We start from the raw sequence: 26,286 nt of genomic DNA, 5'->3' as shown, positions 1-26,286 counted from the left end.
AGCCCTTACTTCATGCCAACAGTGGTAAATGACTTCTCTCAATCTGTCCACGTACCCACCTTTTTCCCTTCTCAAAACTCCAGTGAAAGGGTGTTGCACACCTTGATGTACACAGATAAGTCAGATTCTATTTGGTAAGACCAAATCAATTGGGCATTTTGAGCAGTTTCCTTTCACTGCAGGGCACTGGGAAAACCTGTCTCTAAACACTACTTTATCTTAGATGTCTAGGGCAATTTCCTTTTGCTGTGCCTCTCGGGGAAAACTCTCCTTTCCTCTGTTAAGAGCCCACTCCACTAGAGTGGTGGCTTCCTCTGGAGCCTTCTTTAAAGGCCTGGACACTGCTGCTATCCTGGAAGCAGCCACTTGTTCTGTCCATACATTACAAAACACTACAAGATGGATTCTATCTCCAGATTCAGAGCAGGATTTGCTAGGGGAATTCTGCATGACTATGTGGAAGACCCCTTGTGCTCCTACCCCCCTTCTCACTCGTGAGCTTTGGTATTCTCCCTTGTGTTATGAATACTGCAGCTTAGGAATAGAGGTGTAAAATCTTACCATAACCATAGATGTCTTTTTCTTCCATGTTGCAGTATTCCATCCCACCCTCCTTCCCCTTGGTTCATGCTCTTCTTTGGGTATTTCCTTAGTGCCTCTTGTCCTTGGGCTGGTGGTCTGACTGGGGCATTCAGTTCTGAGGAAGGTAAGTGCAGACGTCACTTTCATGGCTGATGTCTGCTGTTCTCTGTGCAGTGTTGCACGTACCTTGCAGAAGCTTGTCTTTCGCATATTGGCCGGACTTTGTGTCCTAGAGATGGCGAGACCTCCATGTCCTAGAGATGAGCGGTCTTCCTTCCAGGACCCCCTTCTTGAAACGTACACAATTCAAACAGCATGCCTGGGTGTGGTACATAGACTGGGGTGGAGAGCCAATCTTATCCCTTTTGTCGAGGTGTTGCAGTTGGCGATCTTCAACCACTTTCTTATGGCAATGCACATCCTGGGAAAAACCAGTGTGCTATCAGAGACTCTCTGCAGGGACATTCTAATCAGTGGTCTCTGAGTTGTGGCAGAGAGGATTTTCTGTCTGAGGTCAACCTTGCCGTTGTCTGAATTTCCCCACAGCAGCATACAGCAGGTTCTTTGCCCTGATCACCCCTCAGAGGGAGTGGGACGTATCTGAAGATGAGCGTAAAGGAGAAGAGGGCCAAACATTGGTTAGAGCATCTCTAATTCATAAAATTTTTATAGAAGGCAATTCGGTTGAAGTGCATAGTCATCCTCATTGGCTCCCTTTTAGCCTCAATTGTGGCACTCTTTACTTTGGTCTCACCTTTGATATCCTCACTGGATACTGGACCCCAGTCCAGACCTATCTCATCCCATGGGGATGGGTCACCCAGATATTACAGGCCTCAAGTTGATTGCATAATTTCCCCAATTCCACTGATGTAGACAGCCCAGGCTTTCCTTCTTGGTCTGACAAATTTTATTATCTTCAGAGAAGGCCTGTACCAGGAAAATATACAAAAGTAAAAGGATGAGATTTTCTCTTTGGGCTCTACAGAGGAAATTACACTACAACTGCCCCTGTTTCGACTGTCCTGGAGTTTTTAGCTTCTGTTTTTTAACAAGGGGCTAGTTTCTGTACTATTAAATTGCAGTTAGCAGTGATATCTAATTTTTATTTAGGTGGGAAAGCTTCCTACTTTAGCTTCATCAAAATTGTACAAGGCTTTCCTTAAAGGTACCCTTTTTACTTGGACCCCCAGTGAAGGATCTTACACAACCCTATAATTTCACAGATGTACTTCAAATTTCACTGTTGCAGTCCTCGCATTTGGGTTATCCCTCCCAGGATAGCTCTCAGCTGGCCTGAATACCAGAGACTTAGTATTTCTGTTGCTGTCGCTTGAGGACCGTCGTCAGTGGTATAAAGGAAGGCATCCGACGCCATTGCATCAGTCTTCCTTGTTGTGGAGCCCGAAGCAGAAGCAGTTCACACGAGTGCCGGTCGGCCGCTACCAGAGTTTCATTTCCGACTTGAAGTCTTTGAAAGCTAAGTTCCCCATTGGGGATCCTTCTTGCAGTAACCAATGTCAGAAAAAGTTAATTGTCTCACCTGTGGAAAGCAAATAGCACACTGGGACTTCCACTCTTGTGCGTCACTTGTCTAGGCCCAGACCATGATGTCCCTCATTGTTGCTCCTGTGCTTTAACGCCAGTGCTATTTGTTGGGCCCTTATTGTAGCCAGATATTTCAGTTTACAGTCCTCTGATTCCGATATGGCTTCAGTAAGCCATCCGACAGCAGATCTTCTGAAAAAAAAGTAAAGATGAAGACACCGCACAGGACCAAACCTTCTGATGACACTTCTGTTAAGCTGATAGTGATTCGGAACTCAGTGAGGTGCTTTTGCAGCCCCTGATGTCCTCCATTTATTTTGCAGGCTGCTACCGAGACCCTTTCGAAGTCTGGTATGCAGCAGAACTCTTCTGCGTCTAAGGATCTTGCGGTCGTGTCTACCTTGGATGGGTCTGGAGCCGCTGTGCAGGCACTGGCTTCTGAAGAAGTCTTTCGCAGCACCGAATCCCTACATAAACCGATGCCTTCTTTCATGGCTTCCATCCTTTATTTAGAAAACTGAGTTCCTTCAACCCAGGGGTTGAACCACACCCAAGAAACTCATTCTCAGGCACCTGCTCCCTTGCCTCGGTCTCAAATGCTTAAAATGGCAGAAGACCTTATGCTGATTAGGGGAAACCAAGCCAGTCCCTCAAAAATGAGTAGACCTGTTTCCAGTAGTTTTGTCTGAACAAGTCAGGTGAATCCGATGCATGTGACTGAAAACATACAGCCCCTCTCCACATAGGATTCTGATGCAAAGAAATCCATTCCTTCAGTCTCTTCCCTCAGTGGATTTTTCCTTTGGGAAAACCTTGCATACCTTAAGGGAGCATTTCCAGTGGGAGTCAAGACTACCCACAGTCTAAAGAGACAGAGTTCCTGGACCTTCTGCAACACAGGCCCTTAGCCATCCCCCCAGTTCTAGATCTGGTGGATGATGTCTTCTTGAATCCAGCTTTACTCCAGAATGCTTCCCTCCTGCTCCTAATAAACCAGACTGGTATTAGAGGCCCTGACTCACAGATATCTTTTTAAAAATCCAACAGCTGACCCTGAGGTCATTACTAAAGGGCCTAAAGGGATTAAAGCAACCTCAGCTAAGAATCCCACCTCAGGGATTCCCGAGCACTGGACAGATGGGGTAAAAAAAAAAAGCATACACCTCGGTTACTGTTGCTATCGAGGCACTAAATTGTCAGGTCCATATGCTTAAGTGTCAGCAACATACCTTGGCACTCCTTAAACCAAATTTCCTCCTTTCCAGCATAGGCAGAATCTAAAGATTTACAGGACTTAATGCATTCTGCTGGTCAAGTAACTAAACACACTTTGCACTGTGGTTTTGATGTCCTTGAAGCTTCTTGCAGGGCAGCAGTCACTGGGTCTGTCATTAGAAGACATGCATGGCTTACAGAACAACCCCCGCCAGACCACGTCAAATCAAAGTTGTTGGATGCACCCTTGCACAAATAACTTATTTGATACTAAAGCAGCAGAGATCTTAAAGATGGAAGAAAAAGCAAAATCTATGCAGACTGTTAGATTTCTTACAGGTCCAGCCCCCTTGATTCAGCAGGTATTTTCCCCTCCAAACACCGGTCCTTTCCTGCTCTGAGTAAACAGGGCCAGCCTAGGCCCGTGGAAACAGACCCCCCAGACAGCAGCCCCAGTAGTTGTGGAGATCTAAGCAGTGGACTACCTCCACTTCAAAACCAGGGAGTTCTAAGCCACCCCCTTATAGTAAGAACTTGCAATGATGCCCCCTCCAGGCCTCACCTTTGCCCACCTTCACTTACCCCTAGGAGGAAAACTCCTTTCAAGCACCTGGGCCACCATTACCAAGGACCAATGGGTTCTAAACTTTGAGTCTCGGGTACAAATTCTCCTTCCATACCCTTCCAACCCCAAAAGGGTTCCTAGATCTACCACCAAATCAGCGGGCAGAGGCTGAAAAGCAAATCCATTCCCTGCTCTCCTTGGATGCAGTAAGCACGTTCCTGCAGAGCAAATAAAATGACTGAAATAGAAGCCACCACGACAATGGATATAATAAAACTATTATCGAATCAAGCGCTTTCACGTACTACCAAGGTACGCTTCTTTAGGTTTGTAAAACATTTAATTCTGGCAGATATTTATATGCAAGACAAATTATCTAATGAATCAATCAATTAATTAGTTAAAATAGCACATCAATTATTCCACTATTTCATTTTAAAGCAATATAGTTCATAAAGACCTGTAAAATATATGGAATAAAATAATGCATGTAATTATTTGATGACACATATTCATAACTTGTTCACAACTAAAAATGCAGAATGTATAATGTATATATAATATATAAAAAACATAAATATACTCAAACCATTCAATTCATATATCACTAAAAATTTTTTCATATTAACGTATGTAAATAGCATTGCAGAAAGGGCATATATACAGGGCTATTGCTTTAAAACTAGAGCAGATAGGCCAAGGCTTCTACTCCAGACTTTCTGGTGCCCAGGAAAGAGGACACCTGGCGCCCCATCCTCTGTCTATCCATTCTAAACACCTTCCTGGTGCTCCCAAAATACAAAATGCTCACCCTCCAGTAGCTGCTACCCATGCTCTCCAAGGATGCTTGTCTAGCCTCCCTGGACCTAAAAGAGGCCTACCTCCACATTCCTATCAGGGAGTCCTCCAGAAAATATCTCTGCTTTAGGGCAGGATATCAACACTTTCAGTTCTCTGGACTTCCCTTTGGCTCATCTACTGCTCCCAGAGTTTTCACAAAATGTCGGGCTCTGGCCATTGCCTTTTGTGGGCAAAGAAATATTCAAATATACCCCCTACTTAGACGACTGCCTAATTCAGGCAGACAGCAAAGAAAAGCTGCTCAAAGACCTGGCCTTGGTAAAGGACCTACTAACCTCCATAGGGTACACAATTAAAAGAAATCCAAACAGTTACCCACCAAAAAGATAATCTTCCTGGGAGCAAGTCTGGACACAGCATCCCAAATGGCATACCTTACACCAGAGAAACAAATTTTCCTGTCAGCCTACTTCTCTCAATTGGCCACCAGGCCCCAGTTTTCTGCAAGGAAAATCCTGCAAGCTCTGGGGTTCATGGCCTCTTCCATTTTCCTCATTCCATATGCCAGGCTGCATATGAGGAAACTTCAGTGGTACCTAAAGAGCTTTTGGTGTCAACACACTTAAGATCTGCAAACTTTTTCCCTATTCCTTGCCTGAGGAAGGAATTTCTTTGGTGGGCAACAGCCTGCTCCTACAACAAGGGACTGGCCCTTCTCCCCACACCGTGCTACCCAGACCCTCACCACAGACTCATCAGACTACGCTTGGGGTGCACACCTGGACGGCAGGTGCATACAGGGCCAATGGAACCACCAGCAACACATTTGCACATCAGTCAAAACGAGATGATGGTGCAGCAGGCCTTGATAGCTTTCAAATTCTTCTCTTTCTGGGGGTTCTCCTGATCAAAACAGACAACACCACTGTGATGTATATCGACAAGTAGGGAGGGACTCGCTCCTACCTACTGTGCAGGCTGGATGTGACCCTTTGGTTCACAGCCTCTTCCATGCAAAAATACACCTGTTAACACAATACCTGCCAGGCTTTCTCAACTCCTTGGCAGACCAATTAAGCAGAAAGCTCTTGGACCCCCACGAGTGACAAACACCTCCCTAATAACTCAGAAATGGGGAACCCCAGGGTCGACCTCTTTGCCTCCCACACCAACCAGCAGCTCAGCAAATTATGCCCCAGGCAGCATTACTGTATGGCTTGGAAAGTGGATACCCTGTTCTTCCTCTGGGTAAACCTCTGTCTATGCCTTTCCTCCCCTACATCTTTCCCAGGGTACTGCTCAAAATAAGGGGGTAAAACCAAGGCCATTCTCGTAGCTCCAGACTGGCCCAGGCAGCACTGTTACCCCTTGGTGCATAGCCTGCCCCCACTGCCTCCATGGAATCTTCCTCAGATTCCAAACCTCCTAACCCAGAGGGAAGGGGAATTAATGCATCCCCAATTGGGGACACTCAGTTTGGCAGCTTGGCTTATACCTTAACCCCTGACCAATCTGCCATCGTCAGTAAACAGGTTCTGGATGTTATCAGAGAGGCCAGACGCCCTAGCACCAGTAAGTCTTATGCAGATAAATGGAAAAGGTTCTGCACCTGGATCCAGGCTAAGGGGGCCAATACGTCGCAGCCCTCCATCCCTCTTATCCTGGATTACTTAGCCGACCTACTACACAGTGGTCCTTCTTTCTCTAAAAATTCATGCCTCTATTTCTGCTCATTTTCCCACTGAGCAGCCTCTTTTCACACCCTCTGATTAAACGGTTCCTCAGAGGGGCTAGCAACTTGATGCCCCCCAGAAGGGCACCAACAACAGCTTGGGACCTTAACTTTGTCTTGGAAAAGCTCACCCTGCCCCCTTTCGAACAGACTTCTGCAGAGCTAAAATTTCTCTCCTGGAAGGACTGCCTTCCTCCTGGCCATCACTTCAGCCAGAAGAGTCACTGAGCTGCAAGCACTCATGGCTGTGGAACCCTTCATAATCTTCCATGCAGACAGGAAATCCCTCGGAACTAATCTATCCTTCATGCCCAAGGTGGTGTCCAGTGTGGATCTCAACTAATCCATCCATTTACCCACCTTTTCTAACCCCCCCCAAAACAAGGAGAAAAGGATTCTGCGCACTCAAGATGTGCACAGACAGCTCGGACACTATCTGGACAGGGCTAAACCCTTCAGAAAGTCTGATCAATTGCTAGTTATCTTTGCTTCATGGGTAGAGGGCAAAGCCATCTCCAAACAAGCCATTTCCAAACTGATGGCACACTGCATCCATTTCTGCTACAAACACCATGGTAAGCCTTCCTCCAAGGGGGGGTCAGGATGCACTCCTCCAGAGCAGCCTCCACCTCTGAAGCTTTCCTCAGAGGAGTTCCCACCAGGGACGTCTGAAGGCTGCCCCCTGCACATCTGTTCATACATTTACCAAGCATTACCACCTGCCTCTTCTCCAAATCCAGGGCAGGGTTTGCTTCTGCAGTCTTACAGGGCATGCTAGCCAGCCCTTAGCTTCCTGGAATGCCTCCACCCATTTCCTCAGCTTTGGGAATCTACCCAAATGTGATGACTGCAACAGTGAAACATGAACGTAGTACAGTTATGTATACTTAACATAAATGTAGATGTTTGTGTGTGTTCACTGTTGCAGTCCTGGTTTCCCTCCCTCCATCCCCCTTTCTCTTCCTTTTTTTTCCCTTGTTCTCCTTTCCTTACAAAGGAGATATTGATATTTATTTTACACTGGTGGGGTTCTACTACCAGAGCCTTGCCTCCTACTTTGGGGGCTTTTGACAGGTTAGGGCAAGTAAAACTGATGTAATGGCATCTGATGCCTTCCTTTATACCGCTGACGACCTGACGCCAGTCCTCAAGCGACAGCTGCCAACACAGAAATACTAAGTCTTTGGTATTCAAGCTGGCCAAGGGCTACCCTGGTAGGGGATAACCCAAATGTGATGACTGCATTGGTGAATACACTCTAACATATGTATTTATGGTAAGTGTACACAACTGTACTTTGTGCTGCATGGTTTGTCCGAGTCCTCTTGAACCATCGGCTCTATTTCACTTGCAGTTTTCCCAGATAAAAAAAAATTTTTGACCATTATATCTGCAAGATGAGTATCTGAGCTTTAGGTTGTCTTCCAAATCCCCATATTTGATCTTCAACAATGACTGTTATCGTACAAACTAATCCATCCTTTTCGTAGAGTAGCTTTGTAAGCCAATATTAACCAAGCCATTAATTTGTCTGTTTTCTTTCCTAACTTTGCAAATAAAGATGAATACATGCTTCATCTCTTGGATGTACATAAACAGCCCTGTTTTTATCTCCGTAGAGCAAAAGATTTCAGAAAGTTGAATCAATTGTCTTATTCTCCCCCAACAACTTCCTTAGACAAATGGCTAACAGACTGCATATCCTTTGTTTATAATCAATGATGTTTGTCTACCTGGACCTATACCAATTGACAAGACAAACAAGATGGATAATTCCCAATAAGGTCCTGACAAGATGTGGTGGTATAAATAGCACTTTAATGCAAAAACAAAAAAATGGTCCATGAGGTCTGGCTCAATGAGATCTGGAGGTAACTAGGAGAGAAGCATTGTAGGTAAGGTTTTTGGCTTTTGCGAGCTGTAGCAACGGCTGTCTGTTCCAAGGCTTGGAACTGAACCTGTATGATGAGATAAATGAAAATGGACAATTACAGATGTAAAATTATGGTGAGTATATCCTTAAGTACATAAGGGTCAAAGGTTTTTTAAATTTTCAAAGATGTTGCCACTTACAGCTCCCAGCGGCCTATTCCATGTTTTGGCTGACTTTGAAAGGCAAAGTTTTGGTATCTGTTTGTGATAGGTCTTGTTTACAACCTGTTCTAGAACATTAATTTTGAACTTTCGTGCTTCAGAGTCTGTACCTGTAAGCTTATAAATTCCATTATTTCAGTCTTTTTGGATGATAAATACATTTTGCTGCAGTCTTAAGTAAAGACATGATTAATCATTCAATATTATGCATACTTAAGTGAAAGCATGCAGATAAGAAACCATATTCTATAGACATTTTTTAAGGCAGTGTATAATGGGGACCAATATCTCTGAACTTTGTAATGAAACAATATGATTAACCCTATCAAGCCAGTAGAATTCTTAGAAATATCTTTGCTGTGGTGCTAGAAGATAAATTTGCTGATACTGATCCTCAGATCTTTATAATATGTCTTAAGGATTTTGGGTAGTTGCAGCCAAGCTGAACATTACTGTACTGTACTTTATTATATTCCATTGTGTTGCTAGATGTGTACAAGTCCAAGTTATCTAATTCGAGATGAACCATGTTATGATCTTGGATGCTCATCAGTGGAAGAGCCACTTAGTATGTGCAAAGTCACTGGAGGATCCAGTACTGTAATCCCTTGGTACACCCAGAGATGTACTGCTATGGTTATTCAAAATGTTATCTATCCTTATCTGGAAAAACTGCAATCACTTAGCCAGTTTATTATTAATTTTAAATAGATTGATGTTTGTTTCATCTGATTAGCTGTAGCCATTGAGGGGGTGTCTTTTGAACACTTTTGCCATATCTACAGATAATGTCTACAAGGTAGTACAAGTCTAAAGCTCCAGTTACAGTCGAATAGTAATGGAGTACATTGGCACTACAAAAGCATCCTACAGTACATCCATTCACATTCAGACCACTGTTTAAGTACATTGGATGGCATCCATATCAAAATGACTATTTCAAAGATTTTGTAAGTTAGTGAGACCTTAGCGTGTACATCAGAAAGGATAGTTTAATTGCTGCTCTGAATAACTGCTATTATATAACATGTTTGCACATCTGGTACATAACCAATGTGAAGTGGTTTTGAAGTGCCGTAGTTTGTCTGGGACAATCGAGCTCCTAATTTTCTCTTAATTCAAGAAATCCCGTCAGTCTCAGTTGCACTGCTCAGTTTTATATTAAGTAATACCTTCTGTCACAGTTCATTAACTTCAGGGCAGTCATAGGCAGAAATGGTTATTTGTTGGCAGGAAGAGTATGTTAGAATTTCATAGTATTTCTCAAATACTTTAGTAAAGGTAGCTACAATCTCTGGCACTGTAGTCATTTGTTTGCCCTTGTTTCATTTGGTATGGAACATCCATTAACTGCTTTATTACCTTTTGCATAATTGAAGGAAAAAATGTTTTGGCATTGCTAACAAAGTGGTTCACGCTGACTTGCCAAATGGTTAGCAAACTGCATTACCTTCATTGATGAATCCAATGGGGAAACAAGTGGTAGGGTCACTCCAAACCTGTTTTGCCTGGAAGCTGCAGTCTCAGCTGCTTGCTTTTAAATACCCTGTGTGGACAAAGCTGCACAGCTTTACTCTTAGCTCTATAAGTTGGAAGTTTTGTCAAGGAGCACTGCAGAGTTTCACCATTGCAGTTGTATAGTACTTATTGGGATCTTTTCCCCCATGAAGACTATTGTTTTTGTGCTATTCCTCTGGATGAGCAAGTGTACTACAGCAGTGACTCTAGCAGTAAATGCAGTACAGTTGTGCGAGTAATGCTCACAGTAATACTACATGGCTTAGTAGGGTCAGTATTGTGGTATAGCTTCTGAGCCACCTGAAATCCTTGTGTCCTAAGGCAGGGGGCTGGAGAACACCATACTGTATTAACTACAGATTTGTTATGAATGCCTCGTGCCCCTAAACAGGGAGGGTCCGGGTTATGCTTCAGGTACCAACCCCAAGAAGCTTGGGGGCAAAAGGCTATGATTTAGGTCACCTGGGGTTTTGCATACCAGGCCTGAGGGACAATTTATTTTTTTGTGTGGAGGGTGGCTCAACAAGGGCATACTTGCTGATGGTCAGCTAGTCGGAGAAAAATGTTACTTGATCCCTTTTTAGCTCCATATTGATAGATGCCAAACATTTTAGTTTGGTGGGAGGGAAAACAAAAAGCTCCATGTTGAGTATGCCCAAAAGTTCTACATGTCAGATCAGATGGTGAATGACAACTTGGAGCCAATTCTAATGGATATGGGATTGCATGGCAATAGTGATCCTACTTGAAAGTCTGATTTTTGATGAGTGCATACATATTTACACACACACACACACACACACACACACACACACACACACACACACACACACACACACCAACTATACTTTATTTCTGCTTTTGAAACTGAGGTTTTTGAAGCTTATTTGAGAACAGATCTTGGTTAACGGGGAAAATTTCATTTTGAAATTGTACTTTTTTTCTTGAAAAATACGAAGAGCACAAGTACCAAGTCCAAGATTTACTAGGTGTCCAAATATTAATTTGACTTTATTTCTAAACAGGATATAATGCTACTGTGTTAGCCTATGGGCAGACAGGCTCTGGAAAGACCTACTCTATGGGAGGTGCTTATACATCAGAACAGGAAGATGATCCAAGTGTTGGAGTTATTCCTCGTGTCATCAGATCTTTGTTCAATGAAGTCACTCTGGTAACAGACACAGAGTTCACATTGAAAGTCTCTTATTTGGAGGTATTTGCCTTTTATTTCACTTAAAAATTTGATCTCATTTTCTTCTAGTATAATGTCCGATATACATTTTCAATATTTTATGCCCAAGTAAGTGTTAATCAGCTGGAAAGTATTTTTTTTTCCAGGATGATGATGGTGTTTTGTTGCCTTACAGTATACAGATAAGTAGCATTACACAGTTACAGATTTGACTGATCTAACATTTCAGAACAATGCTTTGAATATTACTTGAGTACTCCAATGATTTTTTTTTTTGTCAGTATAATCCTGCATTCTAGGATTCGTCATGTTTGGCCATCACCGTGCATACGATGTGACAAGCTGGATACACAGGTACACTTTTCCAAGAAGACCACTTTACATAATTTAGATTGCTATTATTAGCTTCTAAAATGTATGCTGAAATGGCTACGCAACATAATTATAATACAAATTTATGACTATGTTTAAAGTATCAGGCTCATCAGGAGAAGAGCAGAAGCAAGATCTGAATTCTTAGGTATAATCTGCTGATGTCCTAGAATAATAGGGATTCCAGTGCAATGGAAGAAAGTTGTAGGGAGAATGGGTGGGCAATACATTTTAGAAGAGAGCTGCTTGACATGAGCAAGGGTGTGGTGAAGTAGAACTGATACAGGGAACAGCAGTACTTGGGAGCCAGGCTTGCAATTTGGGATGCAAGGGGGCAGAAGTCTGACTAATCCAAATGATGGTTATAGAACTCTGTGCGAGTAGCATATATTAAAGCACAGATCTGAGTTTTGGAGTTCCAGCTTCATCACTTTGAAGACCAAGACTGACAGGACTTAGCCTTAGAAAGTCATAATTTAACTACTAGCTCCCTTCCTTTTTATCCAGAGTTTGTAAACTTGGGACCCTTCTACAGATCTTGCACCATACCACGAAAGATGGGTATATCAGCAAACAATTCTTTGGCTTGCATTTGCTGATTGTTTTTTTTTCCCCTGGTATTTTTTTAAAGTCAGTTTTCTACTTGGTTTTTATTCTCATGTTGTGTGTTCCATTTTTGATTTATTTTTCTGTTGGAGCAGGTGAACTCCCCCACTTTGATGCCTTTCTCCATCTAGGTTTAGTTCAGTGCTATTAATTTCAGCTGATTATTTGCAGTATGTTGTGTGGATGTCAATACTTGCACTTTCTAAACTCAACTTTCTTCTCCTTCCCAGAAACTACCTCTCCAGAAAAGAATTATATGTGCATAAATGTTTGGAAAAAGATTATTTATTGGCGGATTTTTAACCCCCTTCTATTGTGGATTGGTGCAACAGATACAATTGCAGCTTTCAGCTTCTTTAAGGTTGCTTCTTGTGCTATCCTTCATTCTCTGTGAATGAAAGATTTTTTTGTGCCCCACAAGTCTGCTGCAGTTAGGTGTGTGTGTGGTGGGTTGTCAAACACTTTTCTGTTTTATAGCTGCTGCTATAAAAGAAGTTATATGGGGGGAACTTCACTGTAAGAAGAATCCCTTGTGGAGAATCTTCAGCTGCATGTATTGCTCAGGTTACTAAAGCAGAATATTCTATGCTACTTCTGCACCTGAGGTTTGGACTTTGCAACCTCACTCTTTTGGTCTGTTCATTTTTTTCCTATAATCTTCCCAGTAAACGTATATTTAGTGGGGAAAGTCCGACTGTGCATCAAACCCCTTTTCAAGTGGAGGCCCAGGGGAGTAATTTCTAGAATTACAATAATACCTTTAAATGAAGTAATAAAAACAAATGTATAACAAAATAGCATACTGAAACGAGTTCACAAATCTGTGACACTTAAATTTGCAGAAAATAGTATATAAGGGGAACAGTAGAATATAAATTTGAAACTCTCTTCTAAAGTATGCTAGTAGTGTTAATTAGGAGTGTTAGAAAATGTATTTGGAGTATAGTGAATTCCAGTAGAATTAGTGGTTGGTAAATACAGGAATAGAATTATTTACGAAAGATTTGATGTGCAATTTATTCACAAAGGATATTTTTGATTATTCCAATAGGCTTACTTATCGTTACGGTAAGTGATGAGGTCAGGGAGGGGAATATTGGTATCCTGGTGTTACAATAAGTCATGGGCCTGTTAGGTGGGTTTTCATTTGTGTGTTAAATGAGGAAAGGTAGTCATTGAGCCATAGGTTTAGAGGGAGTGAGTTCTATATTATGTGGATTTGGTGGCTATATAGGGCTTTCCTACTGAATTAGCTTTGTGTATGCTTGGTAAGGATTTGGACTTGGATCTCAAATGACGTATGGATATTTATAGTACAAGGATTTTTTTTAAAGACTGCAACAGTTGCTTGGTTTAGAGACCAGATTGTGTGACATAATTTGAGTGTAACTGAACTGTTAGCTCCAGCCGTTTAAATTTTTGGAGGGCAATGCATTTGTAAGACCTGCTGTGAAGATTGCTTACAAATTTCAGTTTTATTTCAGCATTGTCTGACTGGTGGTTGGTAAAATTCTTGAAACATAATATCGTCTTCTGGCAAACAGCAGATATGCTACTCAGAATAACTCTGAGATAAGTAAATTAGATCTGAATTGGCAGACTAGTTTTAAGTAAGTAAACAAAGTAGAAAAAGTTGGCTGCTATTTTTGGAACTTTCTCCAGTCATGATCATCACATTAGCTTACAGTAATATTGTATAATAATTCAGTGTGTAGCTGACGGTATAATGCAATCTGTTTTTCATTATCTTGGGTCTGATCAATGCTGGCCTTGAGCATAGGACAGCTAGGTGGGCCTGTAGGATGCAGTGTTTATAGCAGCCCTGTTTTCTTACTTTTTTGTTTGGTTTAAGTATATAAATGTAAAAAAAAAGCTTTCTTTCCCTTGCTAAAAGAAAATGTACCTACCTGGACTATATGAAGAGACATGATCAAGCTTGCTGAATGTGTCCAGGCAGGTATGTTGCTAACCTTAAGCAGCATTCTACTGTCACCTAGAATGATGCCTCAGTACAAACAAAATGATTGACTAACAATTGAATTAGTTTGGTGTCATTCCAAGGGAATCCAGTACCTTGCAGCCTGGGCTGACATAATTGACAAACAGGATGCTTTGCCAGAGATGGCCTGTATCGGTCTCCTTTGGCTTTCAGACTCCTGGCAAAGGCTTTTGTCTCTCCCGTTGTGCCTTTTTAGATAATGCCATGAGGTCAAAACTACCAACATGAAAATTTCCTCAAAACGGAAATTAAAGGTCATGCTACTAAACGTTAGTCTAAACACAAAACTGCACTCCGCAAGCATTCTTAACCCTGGAAGACGCTAAGCACCCCAGCCATACCAAGTCACATATTCTTATCAAACATTAGACCCCAAACTATAAGCAGAAAAGCAAAAGGTGAGCCCTAGTGAAATCCTCCAAAGCAAACTTAGTCCAAACTGGCCACATCTGCTAAAGACAGTCATAAGGTCTTCGCATATGTCCACTGTCTCAAGGGAAACACTCAAATCTGCTCAGAACTGGCGAAGGACACCACATACACAAATACAAACGTCATACATAGAGCCAGTCTGCTGGCAGACATGTTCCATGAAACCTTAAACCCTCTGTCCCCCCCATCAGTAAATCAGGACATCCACAGTGCTTGCTCCCTAGAGATGGGGGGGGGGGCAGGTCATTACTGCCCTCTCAAAGCAAAAAATAGTCTCTTTGGGACCTGATAACATCCCAGGTGGCATCCTACATTAGCTCAGACAGGAAATTGCAGCAGCATTAGGCGCCCTATTCAACCAAAGCCAGAGTACCGACTTCATCCCAGCTCAGTGGAGGATCGCCACTGTCATCCCTTTGCACAAAGGTTGGAGCGGCCACTGATCCAGGAAATTATAGACCCATCAGCCTAATTATCCTGATCTGCAAGGCCATGGAGTAGATTATCATGGACATCAAAAAGAACATTGGCAACCTCCAAACACTAAATCCCAAACAGCTTGGTTTTGTCAAGGGGAGGTCATGCCTGTTAAATTTTGGCTGATTACTTTGAGACAAGTCACCAAAGCCATGGACGAGAGGAAGACTGTGCACACCACCTACCTTGACCTGGCCAAAGCCTTCTATACTATTCTCCACTTATGTATAATAAACTCTCAACTAGGCATCATTCCATGTGTTATCAGATGGGTTAGCAAACTGGCTCACTGGAACTCATTTAGTCAAAATTGGGGAAGCAACCTCAAGCAGTAGACCTGTAATGAGCGCTGTACCCCAGGGATCTGTCTTGAGGCCTCTGTTTGGGATGTACTTTTCTGAGGTGCAGGCCAAAACCAGTGGGCTGTGGGTGACCAGATTTGCAGATGACTGCAAGCTGGATGCTGTTATAAATTCCCCTAGTGATGTGGACATTCTCCTGTAGGGTCTCGCCCTAATAAATGAGTGGTGCCAGAAATATGGCCTCAAACTGAATGCCAAAAATGCATCATCCCCTTTGGGGAGTGACTTCTCTCAAATCATCACATTAAAAACAAAGTCCTAAGCTCACAATCAGTTGTGCGGGACTTTGGCACTCAGGTTAATAGCAAACTGACTTTTGACCCCCATATTGTCTCTGCTGTACGGAAAGCTTTCTAAATGGTCCACCTCATTAGTTAGGGTATATCATCCAGGGACAGGGTGGTCATAGCATCCTTGTATTCTTCCCTTATAAGACCCATTATTGAGTACATTGAGGTACATGCTGAAAGGGGCAAAGTACATGCAGCAGCTGGAGAGACCACAAGGGGCCTCGCCAGAAGAATCCAGGGTCTCTAACATCTATCCTACACAGGCTAAAAGCACTGTCCCTCTAGTCTCTTATAGACTCCTTAGAGGTGACCTCTGTCTGGCATGCAAAGCAATCTCAGATCCCATCTTGATGGGACTGCTGCATATCTGCAAGTCAAGCTCCACACGAGTAACCCGCGCATGCAACCTTAACCTGGTCTTTGACATCCATAGCACTTGGAGATTTGTCCAGGAGTGGAATAGACTCCCTCTCCATGTCAGAGTACCTCATTAACCCTTTTTAAGCACAACCTGGATAATTGGATGGGGAACAGTGCGCCCCTGGGATTCCACCTGTGTCCCTCTTGGACAGTGGCATTGGGTGCTGACTTGGAGCATGGGCTACATTCTTGTAAGGCCCTCAGTGCCAATAGCCTAGTAACTTCCTATGATCCTGTGTACTCATGGCACAGCATGCACTCCAGACGCAAGGTGCTCCAATTGATTTCACTAGAGACCTTGAAGGGTTAAAAATGCAGCACAAAACATGCTTCTGAACTCCTTGTATTAGTAAGGAGGAAATTTTCAGTCTACGTGAACTAGAGGAATGAGTCACTAATGTCCTTGGGGTTTACCATGTGGCTGTAATTGTCCACATTTTACCAAAAAATTAACTTTTAGCCTGAATCCCTCTGGTGTAGCACCTACCAACCACTATGTACAGGAGATTATCCACGTTCTCTGGTTGCTGAGGTCTCCTCAGTGGGCAAGGGAAGTCCATTTTTAGGTCTTTGGATCGGGAGCTGGGAGGGCTTATCTGTTGAGAATGCTACCCCCATTCCTGGGGAAGCTGTTGCTCTAATTGGTAACCTGATTAGCCCCCATTTTCCTCTTTTACAGAAGAAAATAAAATAAAGTATGTCTGCTCTTCAAATTACCCTGTGCTGTAGTAGTTGACTGGGTCTGTGGCGGTATTTATTTCAGGCTATATTGATCCTCCTTGTATTTGCTGTTAGGTATTACTCTTATCTTCTGGAAGAGATTCAAGAATCCGAAAAGGCTGACGCAGCATTTATTTTCCCAGATTCCTAATTCAGACTTGGGAGAGCTCAGTTTTTCTCCCTGTGTGGGTTTCTTTCTCTGAGACTATTTGTAGAATGCACCAGTGTTTTTAGTTGGAGAACACTGCAGGTTTTCAGTCCCTCAGAAATAGGAGCGGTTTTAAAAAAGCAGTTTCCAGAACCTACACCCATTACTCCTGTTCTGTCTGCTTTAGTGGGTATGCATTACTGAAAGCAATTTTCCCAATAGCCATCCAGCTGCCCCTAAAAAGGCAGATAAAATGTATAAAGTTCTTGAGTTTGTTTTTATACACCATTTCAAACCTGACCCAGCAGCTATATCTTAAAGTTGATCCCACTGTTGCCAAACACTTAATTCCAATCCTACTCTTTCTGATAAGGATTTGGGGGGGGGGGGGTTCTTATGAAACTGACTTTTCAGAATTTTGTATTTTTAGGCTGATACGTTGGCTCTAATTGTGAAAATGTGAGATGTTTTATCTGCAGTTTATTTTTGTGAGGAAAAATCTGCTTTAAAGTTGTCCTTTACATTCTTCCTCACTGGTGGGTCTCTGATCTGATTTGGCTGCTTCTTCCCGACTTAGGCTTGGAGTCTGAAGCTCCTCTCTCTTCCCACAATGCACTACACTTTCTCCAGATTCCCAGACCTCTTTTGCCATGCTTTGGTTTCGGAGTCTCAAGACTACGGGTGGGTGAGATGAGTTTTTCACAAAATTTTCTAAGACTCTGTAGGTATTGATACATTTGTATCTCTTATTGTATTACTGTTTATTTTTCTCCCCTTTATCTCTTGAGAGGTGTTTGATATCTTGGTTCTCTTATGTCCTTTTGTGTGGTTGGCATTTCTTTTCCCTGTTTAAAAAAAAAAAAAAAAATTATTGTTGCTGCTGTTTATTGCTGTAATTCTCCTTTAGTTTCTCCCCATTATGGCTGACGAACCTACTGGATTTAACTCATTCACTCCAATGGAGCTTGGGAAGTTTGTAGTGTAACTTCCAATGGGCAAGAGCCTAAGCCTGTTGAAAGAATCAAATGATGTCCTCTGAATAGCAGTCTTCAGCGCAAACTATTTTTATGGTGGTAGCATTCTTTAGGTTCTAGGTCTTAAAACCAAGTTTTATAAGTCAGAAAAACACTTATTTGGTGTGTTTACAAAATATTAAAAATGTAAGTTCCAGGATGCACGAAAAATACTAGTAACGAAAAGTAATGCACCCGGTAGCCATCAAGGAAAGCTCCACTTTATTTGAATCAAACACCTGCAAAATCCATTAGTTAAGCGCTTTCATCATAGACAATGACTTCATCAGAACAAGGATAATTCACATGCTTGAAGAGGTCTATATATACCTAAAAAAATTAGCACATATTAAACTAATGAATTGGGTTAAATGAATCAGTTAAAAAACTTGCTTAAAGACGCATACTCCAATATAAAATAAATACTAAATTTTCAAGTATAAAAGTCTATGTATATGCATGCACAGCTCTTGTGAAACATAGTATATGAAAATACATGGTTTTCAATTGTTTTGTTTTGTATTTAAAATGTATAAAAGTTTGTATGTATAAAATATAAACCTTTTTCATGCCTAAAAACATAGGAATAATTTAAAAAAAAAACATTTAAAAATACTTGAGTTTTAGTAGACAGGAAATACACACTGATTATAAAATCCTCTAATCTGAGGTCCCAATCCTTAATTTGGATTCTGTCCTTTATACACACTGATTATAAAATCCTCTAATCTGAGGTCCCAATCCTTAATTTGGATTCTGTCCTTTAGGGCTGGTAATATGGATATGTTGTTTAGTCCTGGGGGGAAGTTGGTGGCAAGCCTGAGTTGCCAAATAAGTTTCTTTTTGCTAAGCTGATTCTTCCAATCCCCCCCCCCCGGGTTCAATGTCAACTGTGTCTAATATACCAAACTTGAAACCTTGGAAATTTGGACAGCTTAGTGAATGCCTGTACAATGCATTGGTTTCCTTTTTATTTTTTATTTCATATAAATGTTCGTAAATCCTACGTTAGAAAGATCTTTCCGACGTAGTATGCCGGACAGGTATCACACATTGCCAGTGTTCTACAATTACCATTCCTAAAATTGATGGTCCTTAATTTGTCACTCAATGTAATAACAGTTCCCCTAAAAATGAAACTACACTGGGCACAACTACCGCAACTTGTAGTCCCTTTCCAATACAATTTTTTTGTTTTATCTACCAATTTCTTAAGATTTATTCCCACCTTGTTTATATAAAAAAGGGTTGGTCACCCAAAGTTTGGTAAATATCCTGGTTGGTTTGAAAAATATTCCAATTTTTTCGCATAATAGCTTTAATATTTTTAGCTATAGTACTGTATTGTACTCTACATGCTCTTGTAAATGCCCCAGACCCAGGATGGGTTTGGGGACTCCACGAGGGTGGGTTTGTAAACTGATCTGCTCCCAAAAGGGGTTGGTGTTTCTTATCCCATTCACCATACACTTCATCCAAAAACTGAATTTATCATGTCTTTGGGATAGCCCCTTTGTAAAAACATGTTGGTCAAATGAACATTCTTTTTTGACATTGATGTGTTCAGAAGTCATTCTAGCAATACTTACAAGCTTGTCCTTTAACAATGCTTTTCTTTTGGGACAAGGGGTGATGACTGCTGAAATGCAAGTAAGAGTTGCAAAAAGTACTCTTACGAAAAACCTGAGATCTGAAGCCATGGTCATTATGGGAAATTAATGTATCCAAAAATGGTAATTGTTCATGACAGGAAAATGTAAACTTGAGGAAAGTAGTAGTTCCATTCAAATAATCAATAAATGCAGGAATATTGTCTTTGTCTCCCTTCCATAGAATAAAAATGTCATCCAGGTATCGATTGTATAATGGTACATGTTCAGCCCACCAAGTGCTATTGAAAACATGTTTAAGCTCCCATCCAAAAAGGACTAAATTGGCATACACTGGTGCACATACTGCTCCCATAGCCACCCCAGAAATTTGTTGGTAATATCGCCTTTCAAAATAGATGTAGTTATAATCTAGAACCAGACATTAATTCACATATAAGGGTGACCTCCCCATGAGTCAAACTGGAATAGAGAAATAATATATCCTCAAAATTCCATACCATCTTTCTTAGGGATACAGGTGAATAAATCCTTAATGTCTATGGTTAAGAAAATAAGATCTGGGCTCCATATTTCTTTACTAAGTTGTCCCAAGAAATCCCAGGAGTCCCTAACCAAATGTGGAACTCCTTTGACAATATGTTTAACCTTGTTTTCCACAAAGCTGGATAAATTATGTATCTTGGACCCCCTAGCAGACACTATGGGTCGAAAGGGTGGGGAGCAAACACTCTTGTGCACCTTAGGTATGCCAAAAATCACAGGAACCCTGGGGTGGGTGTTGGTCAAACTATCTTGGGTGTCCTGGTCAATACATTGATCCAACAAAAATTCTAACAAAAAACTCTCAATACGTTTGTATCCAATGTGTATCTGGTTAATGGACACCTGTGTATAATTATCCTGATCAAATAAGTCCTGAATGATGTTGGTGTAATCAGTAGTATTAAAAATAACTATACCTCCCCCTTTATCAGGGGTCATAATTCACACCGACCTGTCCTCTCTAATTGGGTTCAATAAAATCCTTTCTTTGGGGTTAAGATTGGAAAATAAATTTTTGTGTCCTGCCCAAAGTTTATACATATCCTCCTTAACTGCCGTCTTGAAGGTATGTATAAGGGGGTACAAAGATGGATTAAATATACTATTTTTCCTAAGACCACCTTTGCCGTTATGAATAACCTCCTGGTTAGAAAACATGAGCTGAAAATTCAATTTCCTGGTGTAAAAATGGATATCCAGGAGACCGTCAGCAATGTCCGGGATACTGGCAGGCACGAATTTAAAACCCTTAAAAAAAAAGTGTAAAATGTTCATTAGTAATAGGTCGGTTGGTATAATTATAAATGTTGAATCCTTCAAAAGTGTGAACAGTGTTATCACCTTCAACATTAGGGGGTATACTTAATAGTAATTCCTGCCTCTCCCCTTGTATGAGTTTTTCCTGGGATACTGACCCACATAATTGTGTCCATAATTCCTGCTTGCTATTCTTTCTGAGCAGCGTAATTGGGTAAAATCCTGATTAACTGTACCTTCTTGTGTTCCCTCAAACTCTGGTTCCTCATTCACAAGTGTTTCATCGTTGAAAAATTGTTGTTAATCTAATACGCCAATATCATGTTTAACAAAAATTGTATTAGTCAGATAGGCCTCCTTGAACTGATAGTTTGATATCCCTGGACAATTTCCTACTTTTTTATGGAATAACACATTGCATTTCTTCTCTACACTAACACTTTTTGGTAAAACAGTTCATGTTGTTCAAATAATAAATTGCTAGTAATCTGTGCATTTTAATACAGCCAATTCATTCTGCAATTCCACTTGCATTTTATCATGGTAAACACTTTTTGCAACAATTCAAAACCCCACCCATTAAACATTAGTAAAATCCTTGATAATACAGTTATCATAGTAAATCCCAAATGGAAATTTGAAAACCCGTAAGCCTTGTGGTACCACTTTGACTTTAATACATTCTCTAAAGTATTTAGACTCCAGCTGCAAGGTTACAGCTACACAAGCTCAAACAGGATGTGCAAATGTTTAAAGGAGAGCTTTCACAGCTTATTGACTTGCTTACTACACAAAGCATTGAAGGTGGTAAGCACAGCAGTCAGATTAGTTTGGACAAAGTAATTATAAGTTCACTACCAAATACTGGGAAAAGTGATAAACTTCCCGAGCCCTTTAATTCTTGTTCCTTGGGCTTTGGTAACAGTAATCAGACTAATCCAGTCAATGTGATGAAAACTCTTCCTGGATCACAAACTGGTAAAAATGTCGTGCCGTCATCACCACGGCACAGGTGCATCGTTCCAATTGCCAGGATGGACGACAGTGTAATGGTGGTGCTTCTAATGGCGCTGTTTACCATGGGCGGGATGTTTTTAACATTACAGACGAACAGGTTGGAGCTGCACCTTGTTTGCAAGCAGGTACTGTAAACAGTCTTCCTGTATCAGGGAACAATTCCGGCAATGTTTCTAGGTTTCCGGTTATACCGGGGAATCAGCATGCTTGGACAGCTGCTTCAACAACGAACTGTGGTTTGCGTCCCATTTCCAAATTTGACTATCTTATTAGTAAAAATTACACTTTTTCTAAAGAACAACCTGATGTATGAGGCAACACTGTCAATGCTGACCATATGCACTTTAAATCTTTAAAAGATATTTTTACCTTTGAAAAGAAATTGTTTAAATATCAAACCTTGCAGCTTGAGTCTAAATACTTTAGAGAATGTATTAAAGCCAAAGTGGTACCACAAGGCTTACGGGTTTTCAAATTTCCATTTGGGATTTACTATGATTGTACTATCGAGAATTTTACTAATATGTTTAATGGGTGGGGTTTTGAACTGTGGCAAAAAGTGTTTACCATGATAAAATGCAAGTGGAATTGCCGAATGAATTGACTGTTTAATGCACAGATTACTAGTGATTTATTTGAATAACATGAACTGTTTTATCAAAAAGTATTAGAGTAGAGAAGAAATGCAATGTGTTCCATAAACAAAGTAGGAAATTGTCCAGGGATATCAAACGATAGTTAAAGGAGGCCTATTAGACTAATAAAATTTTTGTTAAACATGGTATTGGTGTATTAGATAAACAACAATTTTTCAACGATGAACCACTTGTGAATGAGGAACCCAAGTTTGAGGGAACACAAGAAGGTACAGTTAATCAGGATTTTCCCCCATTACGTCGCTCAAAGAATAGCAAGCAGGAATTATGGACACAATTATGTGGGTCAGTATCCCAGGAAAAACTCGTACAGTGGGAGAGGCAGGAATTACTATTAAGTATACCCCCCCATTGTTGAAGGTGATAACATTGTTCACACTTTTGAAGAATTTAACATTTATTATACCAACCGACCTATTACTAATGAACATTTTACACTTTTTCTGAAGGATTTTAAATTTGTGCCTGCCAGTATCCCGGACATTGCTGACTGTCTCCTGGATATCCATTTTTTTACACCAGGAAATTGAATTTTCAGGTCATGTTTTCTAACCAGGAGGTTATTCATAACGGCAAAGGTGGTCTTAGGAAAACTAGTATATTTAATCCATCTTTGCACCCCCTTATACTTTAGAGACGGCCGTTAAGGAGGATATGTATAAACTCTGGGCAGGACACAAACATTTCTATTCCAATCTTAACCCCAAAGAAAGGATTTTATTGATCCAAATTAGAGAGGACAGGCCGGTGCGAATTATGTCTCCCGATAAAGGGGGAGGTATAGTTATTTTTAATACTACTGATTACGCCAACATCATTCAGGACTCATGGATTCTACTAATTATTTAACTATGTGTATGGACCACCTGAATGATACTAGCACATATGAAGTAGTAGATTTAAATGTGTATGTTACATCTATTAATGAATACCTGGAACTTATCAATAAAGGTGTTAGACTAGGGTATTTTTGTCAGGCAGATGTTAAGAACAAATTTAAAGTAGAAGGTTGTTCCATGGCTTTATTCTACTGTTTGCCCAAAATACCCCAAAATTTGTCTAAACCTCTGAGTAGGCCTATAGTTTCAGGCTGTCATTATTTTTTGCACAACCTTGGCATTTTTTTGCACCACTTTCTTACACCCTATGTAACCAAGTTACCATCCCATATTACAGATGTTTTTGATTTTTTGGAGAAAGTGAAGAATGTTGATTTGAATCATAATATGCTGTGGGTTACTATTGATGTAAAGAGCCTATATACCAATATCAAACATCAGTTTGGTATGGAAGCTATTAGGTTCTTTTTAGGGGATTCCCCAGCCACAGAGTATATAATTGAACTTATTTATTTTTCTTTAACTCATAATTTTTTTGAATTCAATAACACCATATACCATTAGTTACAGGGAACGGCCATGGGGGCTGCATTTGCCCCCATGTATGCTAATCTTATGGGGTTGTTTGAGTTGGAAGTTATTTACAAACATAATTTCTTTCATACACATGTTATTAAATATTATAGGTATGTTGATGATTTGATATTTTTAGTTGATGGTAGTAATTCTGCTATAAGGGATTTTTTTATTGACCTTAATGACAATAGATATGTTACAATTTGATGGATTGAAAGTTGGGACAATTGTTCCTTTTTGGACGTGGTACTAGATATTTCTGATGGCATTAATCTGGTGACTTCTTTAAATAGGAAGTTTGAAGGGGGGTTCCAGTATGTACATGGGACGAGTGGCCACCCCCTGCATACATTAAATGCTCTCCCCTATGGGGAAATGTTAAGAATTTATAGGTTGTGTAATAGGTCTGAAATATTTCATAAAGAATTATGTTCCATGGTGGAATCATTTTCTGCCCGGGGATATAGTAATAAAATATTAAGCAATAGTTACAACAGGCTTTTTAATAGTAAAAAACAAACTGGTCCTCAATTTCCTGTTATTTCTGGGTCTCACTTTAATTTGTATGATAGATCTCAGGAGAGAAGGGAGACTATATATTTTGTTACAACTTTTGGCTGCTTCACTATGAAATTTATTGAAATTGTTATTCAATGTTGGAATTATTTGTGTTCCTTGAATAGTGTTCAGCCATGGTTAAAGTTAAACTTGAAATTCTCTTATCGTAGGGGTAAAAATATTAAAGATTTTCTGGTTAGAAGCAAGTTTAGTTTACCCCCACTTGCCCTGTATAAAGAACTTGACAAAGTTGGCACATATTCTTGTGGAAAGTGTAAAGCTTGTAAGTTTATTGTACCATACTTTGCTTCTATTAATAATATTAACTTTGACACTAAAAACTTTTTTCATTGTAACTCTGTGGGTGTTGTGTATTCCTTACAATGTCCATGTAAAAAAATTTACATTGGAGAAACTAAAAGGGCATTTAAGGTGAGGCTCCTAGAGCATATCAGGGATATAAATAATGGGAATGAGGAAAGCCCGATAGCCTTACATTTTTTACAATTTCATGGGGGCAATAGTAATTGTCTTAAAGGAACTGTTTTGGAACAGGTTTGTCTTCCTACATATCAAAATGTGAATGTTAAATCACTTTTACTACAGAAAAGAAGCTATGTATATTTTAAAATTTAAAACAATGTCTCCATTTGGGTTGAATGAAGACTTTAATTGGAAAGCATTGCTTGATTGTTAATGTGTGATTAGGTAATTAGTATTTGTATGAGAATATATAATGGTATATTTTTTTCTTGTGACTTATACTCCTTGAAGGCTTTGGCCGAGACGTCAGAGAGAGAGTTTTATAATAAAACCTTTTGGTGGATTCTTGTGGCTGTTGTTTTTCTACAGTGTGTTCCTGCGTTCTGGTTGTTTTCATTAAGGATTTATTCACCTGTATCCCTAAGAAAGATGGTATGGAATTTTTCGAAGATGTATTTCCCGATTCCAGTTTCTCGCATACAAGGGTGACCTCCCAATGAGTCTGGTTCTAGATTATAACTACATCTATTTTGAAGGGCAATATTACCAACAAATTTCTGAGGTGGCTGTGGGAGCAGTATGTGCACCAGTGTATGCCAATTTAGTCCTTTTTGGATGGGAGCTTAAACATGTTTTCAATAGCACTTGGGCTGAACATGTACTATTATACAATCGTTACCTGGATGACCTTTTTATTCTGTGGAAGGGAGACAGACACTATTCCTGCATTTGATTATTTGAATGGAGCTACTACTTTCCTCAAGTTTACATTTTCCTGTCCTGAACAATTACCATTTTTAGATACATTAATTTCCCATAATGACCATGGCTTCAGATCTCAGGTTTTTCGTAAGAGTACTTTTTGCAACTCTTACTTGCATTTCAGCAGTCATCACCCCTTGTCCCAAAAGAAAAGCATTGTTAAAGGACAAGCTTATAAGTATTGCTAGAATGACTTCTGAACACATCAATGTCAAAGAATGTTAATTTGACCAACATGTTTTTACAAAGGGGCTATCCCAAAGACATGATAAATTCAGTTTTTGGATGAAGTGTATGGTGAATGGGGTAAGAAATACAACCCCCTTTTGGGAGCAGATCAGTTTACAAACCCACCCTCGGGGAGTCCCCAATCCCATCCTGGGTCTGGGGCATT

General features: G+C 40.5%; 1 protein-coding gene across 1 annotated transcript in view; it reads left to right on the top strand.

Annotated features, from left to right (window-relative positions):
- The window catches only part of KIF4A (kinesin family member 4A), a gene marked incomplete in the record, with an annotated part of 2,786,372 nt that overhangs the window by 421,846 nt on the left and 2,338,240 nt on the right, over positions 1–26,286 (top strand). The window contains 1 exon segment of the mRNA XM_044057419.1: positions 11,081–11,271. Within this exon segment, the coding sequence (XP_043913354.1) occupies positions 11,081–11,271 (191 nt within the window).

Source organism: Protopterus annectens, chromosome 15.part0, assembly GCF_019279795.1.
Source record: "Protopterus annectens isolate FY-2018-M chromosome 15.part0, PAN1.0, whole genome shotgun sequence".
Classification (NCBI taxonomy): domain Eukaryota; kingdom Metazoa; phylum Chordata; order Ceratodontiformes; family Protopteridae; genus Protopterus; species Protopterus annectens.
The sequence above is the reverse complement of the archived record's forward strand: the minus strand, read 5'-3'. Positions and strand labels throughout refer to the sequence as shown.